The following is an 11,071-nucleotide window of genomic DNA, read 5'->3' on the forward strand; positions in this document are numbered from 1 at the left end:
AACCAGTTCAGACATGCAAGATTCTATTGATGGGAACAATTCTCGACTTTTCCCATAGCTGGACTGAGGATTATCATCAAGTTTAAAAACTTCCTGTCTGCATAGCTTTGAAATTCTACTCTGAGGCCAAGTAGTAGATTGTGCAAAGGTTTCACATGCAAAATGAATAAAATTGGGGAGATGCACGCTCACTGTGGGATACCAATCTTCTTTTGCAGCTGGGACAGATTTATCGAATTGCATAGTTTATCCTGAGAAATACTATTCTCCAGCATTGGATCTTTCATGGATTCACATGCTTAGAATATTCCCCGTCGTCAGGCTGGGAATCCATCCTTTGCATCAGAATGCCAGTTCTGCTCCTCTTTAGGGACCGAAGCTTGACTGGCAGTCTCCTAGCATGGATCTTGTTTCTAAAAGGTTCTGCAATCGAATAGTGGGGCTGCCTCGTCTAGCACTTTTAGCAAGAACTGGAAATTAGAAATTGGTTGATAATTGGCACAGTCCTTTGATTTCTTCAATACAGGTTTAACCCACACATGTGCAATGGTTTGAGTAAACTATTCCCATGGTCAACATGTAGCTGCACCTACCTTGTGCTCCTGCTGCCTGCTCTAATGGTGGTAAATGCCTCAGGCCCTGGTAACTAGTCAGTAACTGCATACCATAATTGTTTTGATTATGGATTGTCATCTGCAAGGCTGTGTAGGCCCTATCTTGTTTGATCTAAAATAAAATGATGTGGGTAATTCTGTTTCTGAAAGGGAGGTCTGCTAATCACTCATAAATGATCTATGCCAAACTTATAGTACATATGTGCCTTTGGTGTAACCTGTCTCCCGACATCTACAGTCCCAGCTCTGCAGTGGCACAGAGCATATTCAAAGGTCACATGTGCATCCCTGATAGCTGCTGCAACCCAAAGTTCCTGCAGGAAGCGGGTGCTTTTTAATCTCATGCATATTAGATCTAAACTATAATAATGATATGCATTAGTCAATCTGGTGGCACATATACATTTTTAAATAAGTCATGCCTAGTTGTGTCATGGTGACTGTAAAGGAACCCACAGTTATTTAGCCACAGCGGTTTGATATCCCACTAATGTCAGCTCTTTGAGCATGACTGCAGCTATGACGGGACTGATGTGAATTAGCGTCTGGTTTGACTCTCTACACTACAGCCATATGGAATAGTGTCCAGGATGCTGCCCCTTTAATTCCCCTGCAGGAAAGCAACACCGTCTCCCAGGGTGCAAAAACTTGGTTATCCTGGGAACTGGTGTTTCAGAGGCAGCACTGACCTAACAAAGCCACTCTCGCACCATGGTACTGATAACTGGAGTCCCTTTTAAATCCACTGCAATGGGGAAGAGTTGGAGTTAACATAGCCTGAGAGGAGAGGTGTGCTGAAAGAAGGTCCCCAACATCTTGGTTTCGGTTAGTCCTTTCTTGCTTTTCCCATCCCCCTCCATTTCCTGCAGACCAGGTACTCTAGGTGTGATGTCCTAAGGCAACGTGCACTTGCTACAACCACCTGGATTGGACCCCTTACAGCAGGCTTGCATTGGACCAATCCCCAGTGACAAATGCCTTTAAAAGGCGAGGGACCACCCCCACGCCTCATTCTTTGATTAATCGTTCGACCATTAAGAGGAGAAGGATTCACTGGACCTCTATTGGGAATATTGCCTGCCCCAAAGTCATCTGCCAGGAAGACAGAGGGCATCCAAGGCAGAGGCAAACTCTGTCCCCTATCTATCACTAGGGAATTATGGAGGTGAACTGCTGTGGACCAAGGCCTCTTTGCTGGCTGTCGCTCTGGACCCCCTAGAACCTTGCACTGGAGGTGAAGGAGCCTCTGTAGGTGCCAGACGAATTCCTGGAATGGAAATGCAAAACTGAAGAACTCCTCTGGATTGGGACTCCCAGCAACCCTGAAGCCAAAGGAGCAGCTTTGGGCCCCGATTTCCTCATTGAACTGCTTTTAGGCTACATTGACCCTGACACCGCCTGTCTATCTCGAGCTTTGCCTGGCCACGTGTGTTGCTGCTTGGACTGTGCTGTGGTTCGACTCAGTCGATCCACTCACCAACCGACGCTGAATCACTGCCGCAGGAAGTTCCTCAAAGCCTGGCTTGACATAATCAAGCCCCCAAGGACAAGAAAGCAAAGGTACTCCAAGGAGGCTCTGTCCCCCTAGTACACGTCTGGCACGATAGTGACTTTTAAGCCTCCTTCTCTAACTTGGGTCTCAATGACATATCCTTTGAACAGTAACATTGTGCTAATCTTGTGCCTAAACATCCCAGAGTGCCCATTCCCAAACATCTGCATTATCTGTGTTCTTTTACAGTGGTGGGGGTTCTTAGTGGTTTCTGATTAGCAGTTTGCATTTTGTTTTATTAAGTCTGTATTTTTAGAGCAATTATTGCACATTCTTTTATTTTGGACCTTTGTAGTTCAGTTGTTTGGGTCCCTCCTGCTATCACCTCACACCGCCCCTGAAGAGTATAGTCTGACCTCCTCATGTGCTGCCACAAAAGTCACCACATTAGTTTCAGCCAGTTAAACTCAAGATTACGTGTCTGAAAAAGACAGGCTGACGATGCATTAGGTTGCGTGTGCCCACGCAAGCATCCTGCCTTCACTTTCTGCTTTTCTAATTATTTGTTGTGCGCCTGTCCCCTGGGGTAGTCCCACAGTAGGAAACTGTATGGGCACGGAATATAATTAAATGGATGGTGGGGATCTCATATTAATAGTGCTAAAACTCTTTGATCAATCTGCAGTCTTGTCCTTTGTGTTGGTAGAATAGCATTGGGCTGTAGTGGAGGAGCCGATAGACTTGTGCTCAGTTCTGATTGCTCGACCTAACTTTCTTTTTTTTCCAGACGTTTTTAATAGTACCCCGGGTGAAAAAACAAATTCTCTCAATTATGAATGTCTTCGTAAATTGCTTTATATTAAGCTCACCAAGTTGCTTCACTGTAATCTGTTTGGATCTCCTTGTATTATCAATAACCTCCATTGCATGTCGAAATTTAAGGTCAGAATTCAATGGCATTGGAATTGTTCCGCTCCTTAACTACATGACTAAGGTTTTGAATTCGGTCTCGCTTTGTGATGTGCATATTGAAGCACTTTATGAAGCAGTTTTACTGCATAAGAGCATAAATAAAAGTAGAAGGGTTGTGAAAGACAGTAGAACCAACACTGATAAAACAAACCTAACAGTGTTGGAAGATTGGAACAAACTGAACCTATACAGCTTCCCATCACAGATGTTGAGGATAATACCCAGCATAACGAAAATAGAATAAGTATAATAAAAAACAAACGATAAAAAGGAGGAAGAAAAAAAATGATGCCAAGCAATTATGTATAATAAGAGGCACGCCCACAGCAATAATGATAATGGGTGTATAGTCAAAACAAAATCGACAGACATTATAGATAATGTGGTACTTGATAGTGAGTCCCAATTTATAATGAGAGGTAAATACACTGAGGCCTCTGCCTATGTGTAAAGAACCTAATTTTAGGGGCCCACGTATAGTGCTTATTCATGAAACACTGGAGAACAAAAGAAAAAAAAGGTACTGAAAAGGGTCATAGTAAAAAAAGTCTAAAACATCTGATATAAGACCGTTCCTAGTAGACTCACAGCAGAAAAAGATACAATTCCCTGACGAAAAGTGGGAAGGAACTAAGAAATTGAAACAGGAAAAAAAATTCAAGCAAAAAGCAAAAAAGGGATAACTGATGGAGTTCTAAAAGATCTTAAGAGAATATTTGATTAACAAATACATCTAACAGATACACCAACCCAGTCACCAAAACAACCCTCTATAGATATCACCAGGGCTACAGGTAAATCAGTTCGTTTTTTCAGAACCAGGTAGTCATAGTAAACACCTCAAATGTAGCAAATCGAGAACGTACCAATCTGATTAATGCGTTTCAATTTCAATAAAATTAGTCGGTAAAAGAAATAGTCATACTGAATAGAAAATCTATATTTGAACTGTAGAGCTATAGCTCCGCTTCGGATGGTAGCATCAAAAGGTCTAAAAACTAGTCACCTGAACAAAACCATTACTAATGTATGGTGTGCTGATTCTGAAACGCATGAATACATCTTAGTGCATAGTAAGCTATTTGGTAAATTGGGATATACATCTAGAGAGGCTTGGATGCCGAAAATTAAATATTCAAATAACTCTGTGACCTCCATGAATAAAAACAAAGCACAGGTGAGTGTGAGCAACCTGCCTGAAAAAAGTGTGGAAGTTACCACAAAAGACAAACCTGCAATGTGTCTTAATGACCCCAAAAGTGTCACTAAGCCGTCGGAAAAGGGAGTCATCCCCCCTGAGGGATATTGGCAGTGCTTACTGCTAGAATTCAAGAGCTATCTGGAGACGCGGTCTCGATGACACCAACATAATCTTATCGTGGAATACACAGAAATTCTCATTATGTGGTTGAAAATGGTTTACTAGAATTTAGTCAGCATGCCAGTGAAATAACCCACCAGGAAACATGGCTTTATACCGAAAGTGAAATTGTGAAATTGGTGGGCGTACAACGATGCAAAGTTTAGCTACTAAGGGTGAAAGAGGCCGACCTAAAGGGGGGGACTGTTGACATCTGTACGTCATCCATGGACAGTACAGAATATTGCATGGTCCACTCGTATGGTCCTTGCAATAGTGGTAAACACTACAAAACTAACGGTTTTGAGTGTTATGATAGTGAATATCTACAATCCTCCCAATGGTTAGTATAATAAAGAATATATTGCTATAATAACAAGCATATTGAAGGAGTATAACGCTACATTACTGATTCATTTTTGGCGATTTTAATGCCCAAATTAGATTGGAAGCTGAAAAGCCTAGTGACATGCAAATATCTGACCCGACAGAACCCACCTCTAACGCGATTGGTAAACCCTGGGCTAAGCTCTTCCTTAAATATCATCTTAAAATGCTAAAAGGTAATACAAAAAGTGACTCTAAAAGGAGTGCCACCAGGGTTAGTGGTTAGTGGTGCAAGTATGTATTCTATAGATTTTATTTTCACTAATGAAAGCGCACAAACTGTGATTGCAGATATGGCAGTAGGCTGCCGGGAAGAAAGTGATCACTTTCCCTTGTTTCTTTTGATTCCAGCGAAACATTCAATGTGTGACCACCAATTGAATGGTAATATAGCCATTAATAATGGCAAGAATCGGATAATCTGGAATCCGGTGCCACTAGAAAAGGCCAAATGTATTGCTGACCAAGAGCTAGTGAAATGTAATGACTGTATGTCCACTGTATCCAAAGAAGATAGCAAAAAGATGTTAGCAGCATTTGAGAAAATAGTTGCAGCTATCAAAAATGTAACTTCGAGCGTCGTAAATATGAAAGTATTTATGAAAGATGGAACTCTATGCATGATACTAAGAGCCCATATGATGCAACGATTCAGAAAGCAAAAAAGCAGCTTAGAATTGCAATAAGAGAAATCAAGAATGGTAGTAGTAAAGAAGCCACAAAAGAAATTAAAACGGAAAGAAAAGCTCATTGTACTTGGCTACGAGTCCATCGCAAGCAAAAAGAAAATGAGCTATGGCGAACAGTAGCCAGGTTTGCGAAGAATAATAGTGAAGGTGTCTGGGCTGAAGTTAACAGCAAAAAGAAAAAAAAATCTACCAGTGAATGGTGTATCAGAGAAAGAATGGGTACTATATGTAGAAGGCACTCTTGGCTCAAACACGGTGGGAGATATTGATATCCCAATTAATTGTGCCATATGGACAGGAAGTATACACTTGATGATTTAATTAATTTGAAGAAGATCTTAGGCAGTTCTAGAACCGCTGGACCAGATGGAAGCTACAATGCACTACTAAAAATGTCACCTGAGAAATGGGCTATGGCTCTACATATGTTATTCCAATGGATTGAAGGAAATGGGTGTTTTCCATCAACATGGCGAGAGAGCATAATACTTCCGATCCACAAAAAAAGGTTCATGGAAAAAACCCACAGAATTATAGGATGCTAGCTATGCTTGGAGATCCTGGGAAAAATATTTGCTAAATTAGCTCAATCAATGGATAGGGAATTTAACATTCTGCCCTCCAATCAATCTGGATTTAGAAAACAGTGATCCACTTTACATAACATATTTAATTTGGTGACAGCCATTGAATACTCCTGGAATACCCGAAGGTTGACAGTATTTGCTGCTTTCATAGATTTTTCGGCAGATTTTGATACTATAATAAGAGCGACTTTGGTTTAAAAACCTGGGGTATACCAGCTAGTCTGTTCAATATGATACAGCTGCTGTACCGAGATACCACAGTACGAGTGCGACTCGATGCTGAAGGCAACCTATCTGCTGTAATAACAACTAGGCGGGGAGTCAAACAAGGGTGCATACTAGCAGCTACTTTATTTAATTTATATCTAGCTGACTTCATGAAAGAAGATCAGATATTATTAGTAGATGATATCAAAATAGGTACTGCGCTGTTAGGCTGGCTAGGCTACGCATATGATCTGCTATTGATAGATTACACTCTTAACGGCCTACAAAACAAACTGATTATCCTAGAGAATTTTGCAATAGCAAATGGTTTGAGTATAAATCTCAGTACAACAAAAATGTTACCTTTTCATGGCAAAATTAAATCTACTCGACCGATCAATTATAAGTGGACGATCATGGACAAACGTATTGAGGTAGTAGGATCCTGTAAATATCTAGGTATTATAATTGACCAGAATCTGAATTGGCAGCAACATTGAACAGATCTGCAGCTGAAATATCTGAAAATTGTCTGGTCCCTTAGTGCATTTATTGGCAACAAGGTGGGTTCTCTTTCAGCACTATTTTGCTGCTATATTCCTCTAAGGTGGTATTGTGTCTGCTCTATGCTGCAGAAATATGGGGAGGTAAATTAGTTAGCAAACTTAACCGCTTTAAAGTAAAACTTCTTAACATTTTATTTAGAATGCCAAAATCATTGCCAGGAAAGTATTTGTTTTTAGAGTGTCATTTTATGTGTGCCACAGACATTTTAGAATACAAAATGGCTATGTTTTATGTGAAACTATGTAGTCTATGTAATAACGCTTTTATTGTGAAAATTATGAATGGTTTTGTGACAAATCCCAATCTGCTGGATATTGGAACTGTAGCAGTAATAAGTAAAGTGTACCTGAAATGGGCCAAAGGGAATGCAGAAACTTGGTTACAGTACTCTTTTGCCAAAACTAAATTGATATTGAAAGCGGCTATATTTTAACTATGCACAAGAACGAGACATGATCAACTTGGCGACCAAAGTGGACAGTGGACATTTTTTGAAATACTCGATGAATTAAACCTCTAAACCAATCCATCAAGCAGTTTATCCTGAATGTAGAACCATAAGGCAATATTTATTGTTTACATGTAACCTGTGTGATACGCTGGAGGTTTTAGGAGCTAGAATTGTAATATCTGAAATCATATGATAAGTTACAATAATGCTAATATGCACCAGATCTGGCAATTATTACTGTCTGAAATGACTTGAATCTGATATTTCATATGAGATTTTATGAATTAGTTTTATCTATTTAAAGGATTTGTATGATTGTACGTTTTTTATTGATTTTAATATTGTGGGATTGATTTAAGTATGTTGATTTGTTTTAAAAGGAATTGTATGTTATGCAATGACGTTTATATGTAAAGCCATGTGGCTGTATGCGTATTAAATAAAAATGAAATATTGAAGCACTCCAGACTTGTAGATTTCTGCTAACAAGGACTCAACTTTTGTAGGCTCTGTTTAGTGATAGAAGACAGAGAGTAGAACTATGCGTTTTCTTTTTGCAGTTTCTGTCTTGTACTGTTTATCTAGCTTAAACTATAGTTGATTGCTTTCTTCAATGGGTGTACAACGAATTCGTTGTGATCTCAGTTTTAGTTTATTCTAGCAAGTTTAATTGTGACATTCGAAGGTAAACACATGGCAATTGTCTACATTGAATACATGACTTAAGTTAGTCTTTTCATTGAGACACCATGGAAAAAATGGCTGCTTTTGTTGTGCGTTTCTAAGAGAATGGGGTGTTTAATGGTGAATGAAAGATACTTTGAAAATCCATTGTTTTTATGAGAATGAGTTATAATGAATACGTTTGTCCTTTGGGTCTAAGGTAAATGATGGGTGGTGAATCATGTCCAGTTCAGGTGGATGTATGATAGCAAGCAGCAAGTATTATGATTGTGTTCTTCCAAGGTGAATCAATGAACTTTAGTAAACTAATTGTTTGATTCAAAGCAGTTCAATAGCAGTGACAACGTTCAGTTTCTCACTTGGATGTGGTCCCACTGGCGCAAAAATATACACACATTTTTGTGAAATTAATTGTGAAGGATACGGCTTAACATCTTTCTTGTAGGGAAATAATTTCTGACTATAACAACCAACCCTGTTAATTACCTTTCCTTGCACTGTCCCCTTCCAGTTCAGGACATTGTGTTCCAACTTCAACGATTTGTCTCCACCATGTCCCGCTACTATGACGACTGCTATGCCGTGCTGAGGGATGCAGATGTGTTCCCCATTGAAGTGGACCTTGCTCGCACGACGCTGACCTACGGACAGAAGGACATTTTCACAGATGGAGCTGAAGATGATGAGGATGAGGAACAGCAAGACCACAGGCCAAAGCCACAGAGCGAGGAAAATGGAGAGAAGCTTATAGATGACGCGTAGCAGTGCTTTAACTGCAGAGACTTTGTGGCGTATTTACTGGCCATGCTGAGCGGTGTGCCGGTATGGAAGTTGAGACTGTATGAAACAGATATAAAGATTTATCCTTTTATCTTTCAAACCCCATGGGTGATTCCTGTTGGGGGATTTTTTCATTCCTTTCTTTTTTTTTAAAGGTGTGGGTATTGGGATTCTGTATTTTTCACAGTTGGTGTGGAGTGGGAAGATAGTTATTTATTTTATGTTCTTGAAATGCTTTGTGAAGATTTTATGGGAATATTTCCTGGAATGTCCTGCCTGGACCTTTGAGTGGTCTCTTTAGTCGAGTGGTGTGCGCTCCGTTTCTGAGTGAGGGAATGCTGGCCCATAGTTGGCAAAGGAGAGCCTCGTGTACGTTTAGGTTGCAGATCTGTACGTTTTAAACTGCACCAATTGCATTCTAAAGAAGAGAGGGACGGCCTGAGCGTTCATGGTGTTTCCTGTCCCTGAGAGCTGAAGATACAGATGCCCACCCACTTCGCGGGATGCTCTTGTGCAGTGGTGCAGGGACAATTACTCCGCCCAGGTGCTGCAGGAGTTGCTGTACTCAAACATTGCTGTGCAGAGTATCGGCATTGCAAACATGAGGTCTGCCTGCTAAAGACAAGGAAAGCAGCTTTACTTCCATGTTCCTTTTCGGGGCATAGATACAGTGCATCCCTGGTCTCGTTAAAGGTATCTGTTGAAGCGGATGTGCTCGAATTCGGGGTACCAGGGCACTGTTGAAAGTTGTAGTCTATCCCCCAAGGATAAGACAGTGGTGATCACATTCACAGACAGCACTTGAATAATAGCCCTGGCCGAGTCTCTCCTATATGACACCACAGAAGAGATGGGGTGTGCACGCACAATGCGGTGTAGACGTGTGTATAGGTTGACGCTTACTGATTTGGAAATTCTGCCCACCCATCAGGGGAGTTGCTAGGTCTGGAAAAGACCCGGGCTAAACTGATGTTGGAGCTGTTGGGACTGGGGGCTAGCTAGTCTTTTGGCTGTAGCTCCTGAGATTCTATCCGGGGCTACAACCAAAAGATCAGGGGCTATAGCCCTCTTAGCCCCCCCCTAACAACGCCCCTGCCACCCATGCATTTCCAGTAACCACATTTTATGAAGCTTTTTTCTTAATAACTGTGCTGCCGAGTGTACCAGACCACGCCTTCTCTCCAGAAGGGGGCTATAGTAGCTGGCATGCTCGTTCAGATTTAGGGAGATCCTGGTTTGTGATAGAGGGCAGGGTCGTTCACCATGAACGCTGTTGAAGCGACTGTCTGCAGACACAGCCAGTGGTTCCATGTTCTGGGGTAAAGCAAACTCCTCCCCGTAGCTGTGAAAGGTGCTTGTCTAATGCAGCTGCCTGAGGGCTCCTATAATCTGGTACGGGCCAGGTATCCCTCATTGCCAACTCGCCGCCTGCTGTGGCTACTGAGGCAGATTTCATTTTTATGTTGATTTAGTAGTAAATAATTGGATCAAAATTGTTTCCTGATTTTGAAAAATGTTTTGCCAGTCTTTAATGATGGTACTGGCAGTACATTCCACCATTAATCAGTTCACCCAGCAAAGATTTACCACATGCTGGTTGTCCATGAGATAAATCGGTGCATTATCGGTAGGTATCGCCAGCTTTAGCTCAATACTTAATGAAAAAGGTCCTCCTCGTGTGTCGGCTCTTTTATTTACACTAATGAATGTACTGAAACATACTAATACATGCTCGTTAGCGCCTTGGTAGATGGGCCTGGTCGGTGGGACCTCTTACATCCCATGGAAGAATTGTTTCTTTTCAAAGCAATGTGTGCCATATAGGCTGCGGCCGAGGTGTTTGTCTATGCATTATAAAGTTCATTGCCACAGGTTGGATCTAGGGTGATTATGATTCCACCCTTTGGGCGCTCTATACTTTTCACTAAAAACTCACCATACTGCATGCTACAGATGCCTGAATTTCAAACCAGATTGCATTTCAAACCAGAGGTCGTTCTGCCGAGAAGTAAATCTCAGTTCAACAGAACAATTCTGGTGCAGTTGGGAAGGGAGCGATGGCGAGTCCTGAGGGGAGGCATTGTTATTGTGTGCATATAAGAATAGAAGGGCCTCAGGAGATGATCATGCTTCCTAGACACTGCATGCCCGAGACCGAATATGAACTGTTCTATAGGCCTTTCTGGGGACACCTGTTGGGGCCATATCCTCCAGTGGTCACAGTTACTAAAGTAAATCCACGTGCTGTGCTGGTGAAAAGTGTATGTCCGGCTTCATGTCA

General features: G+C 41.4%; 1 protein-coding gene across 4 annotated transcripts in view; it reads left to right on the forward strand.

Moving 5' to 3' along the window:
- Positions 1-8,890, forward strand: part of PICK1 (protein interacting with PRKCA 1) — a 422,731-nt gene extending 413,841 nt beyond the window's left edge. For all 4 annotated transcript variants that reach the window (XM_069639885.1, XM_069639883.1, XM_069639884.1 and 1 more), the window contains exon 13: positions 8,522-8,890. In XM_069639885.1, coding sequence (XP_069495986.1) covers positions 8,522-8,772 — 251 coding nt within the window. In that variant the 3' untranslated portion in view covers positions 8,773-8,890. The remainder of the gene's footprint in view (positions 1-8,521) is intronic.
- The last annotated feature ends 2,181 nt before the right edge of the window (positions 8,891-11,071 follow it).

This window comes from Ambystoma mexicanum, chromosome 7q, assembly GCF_040938575.1.
Source record: "Ambystoma mexicanum isolate Mex_15411 chromosome 7q, UKY_AmexF1_1, whole genome shotgun sequence".
Taxonomy (NCBI): Eukaryota; Metazoa; Chordata; class Amphibia; order Caudata; family Ambystomatidae; genus Ambystoma; species Ambystoma mexicanum.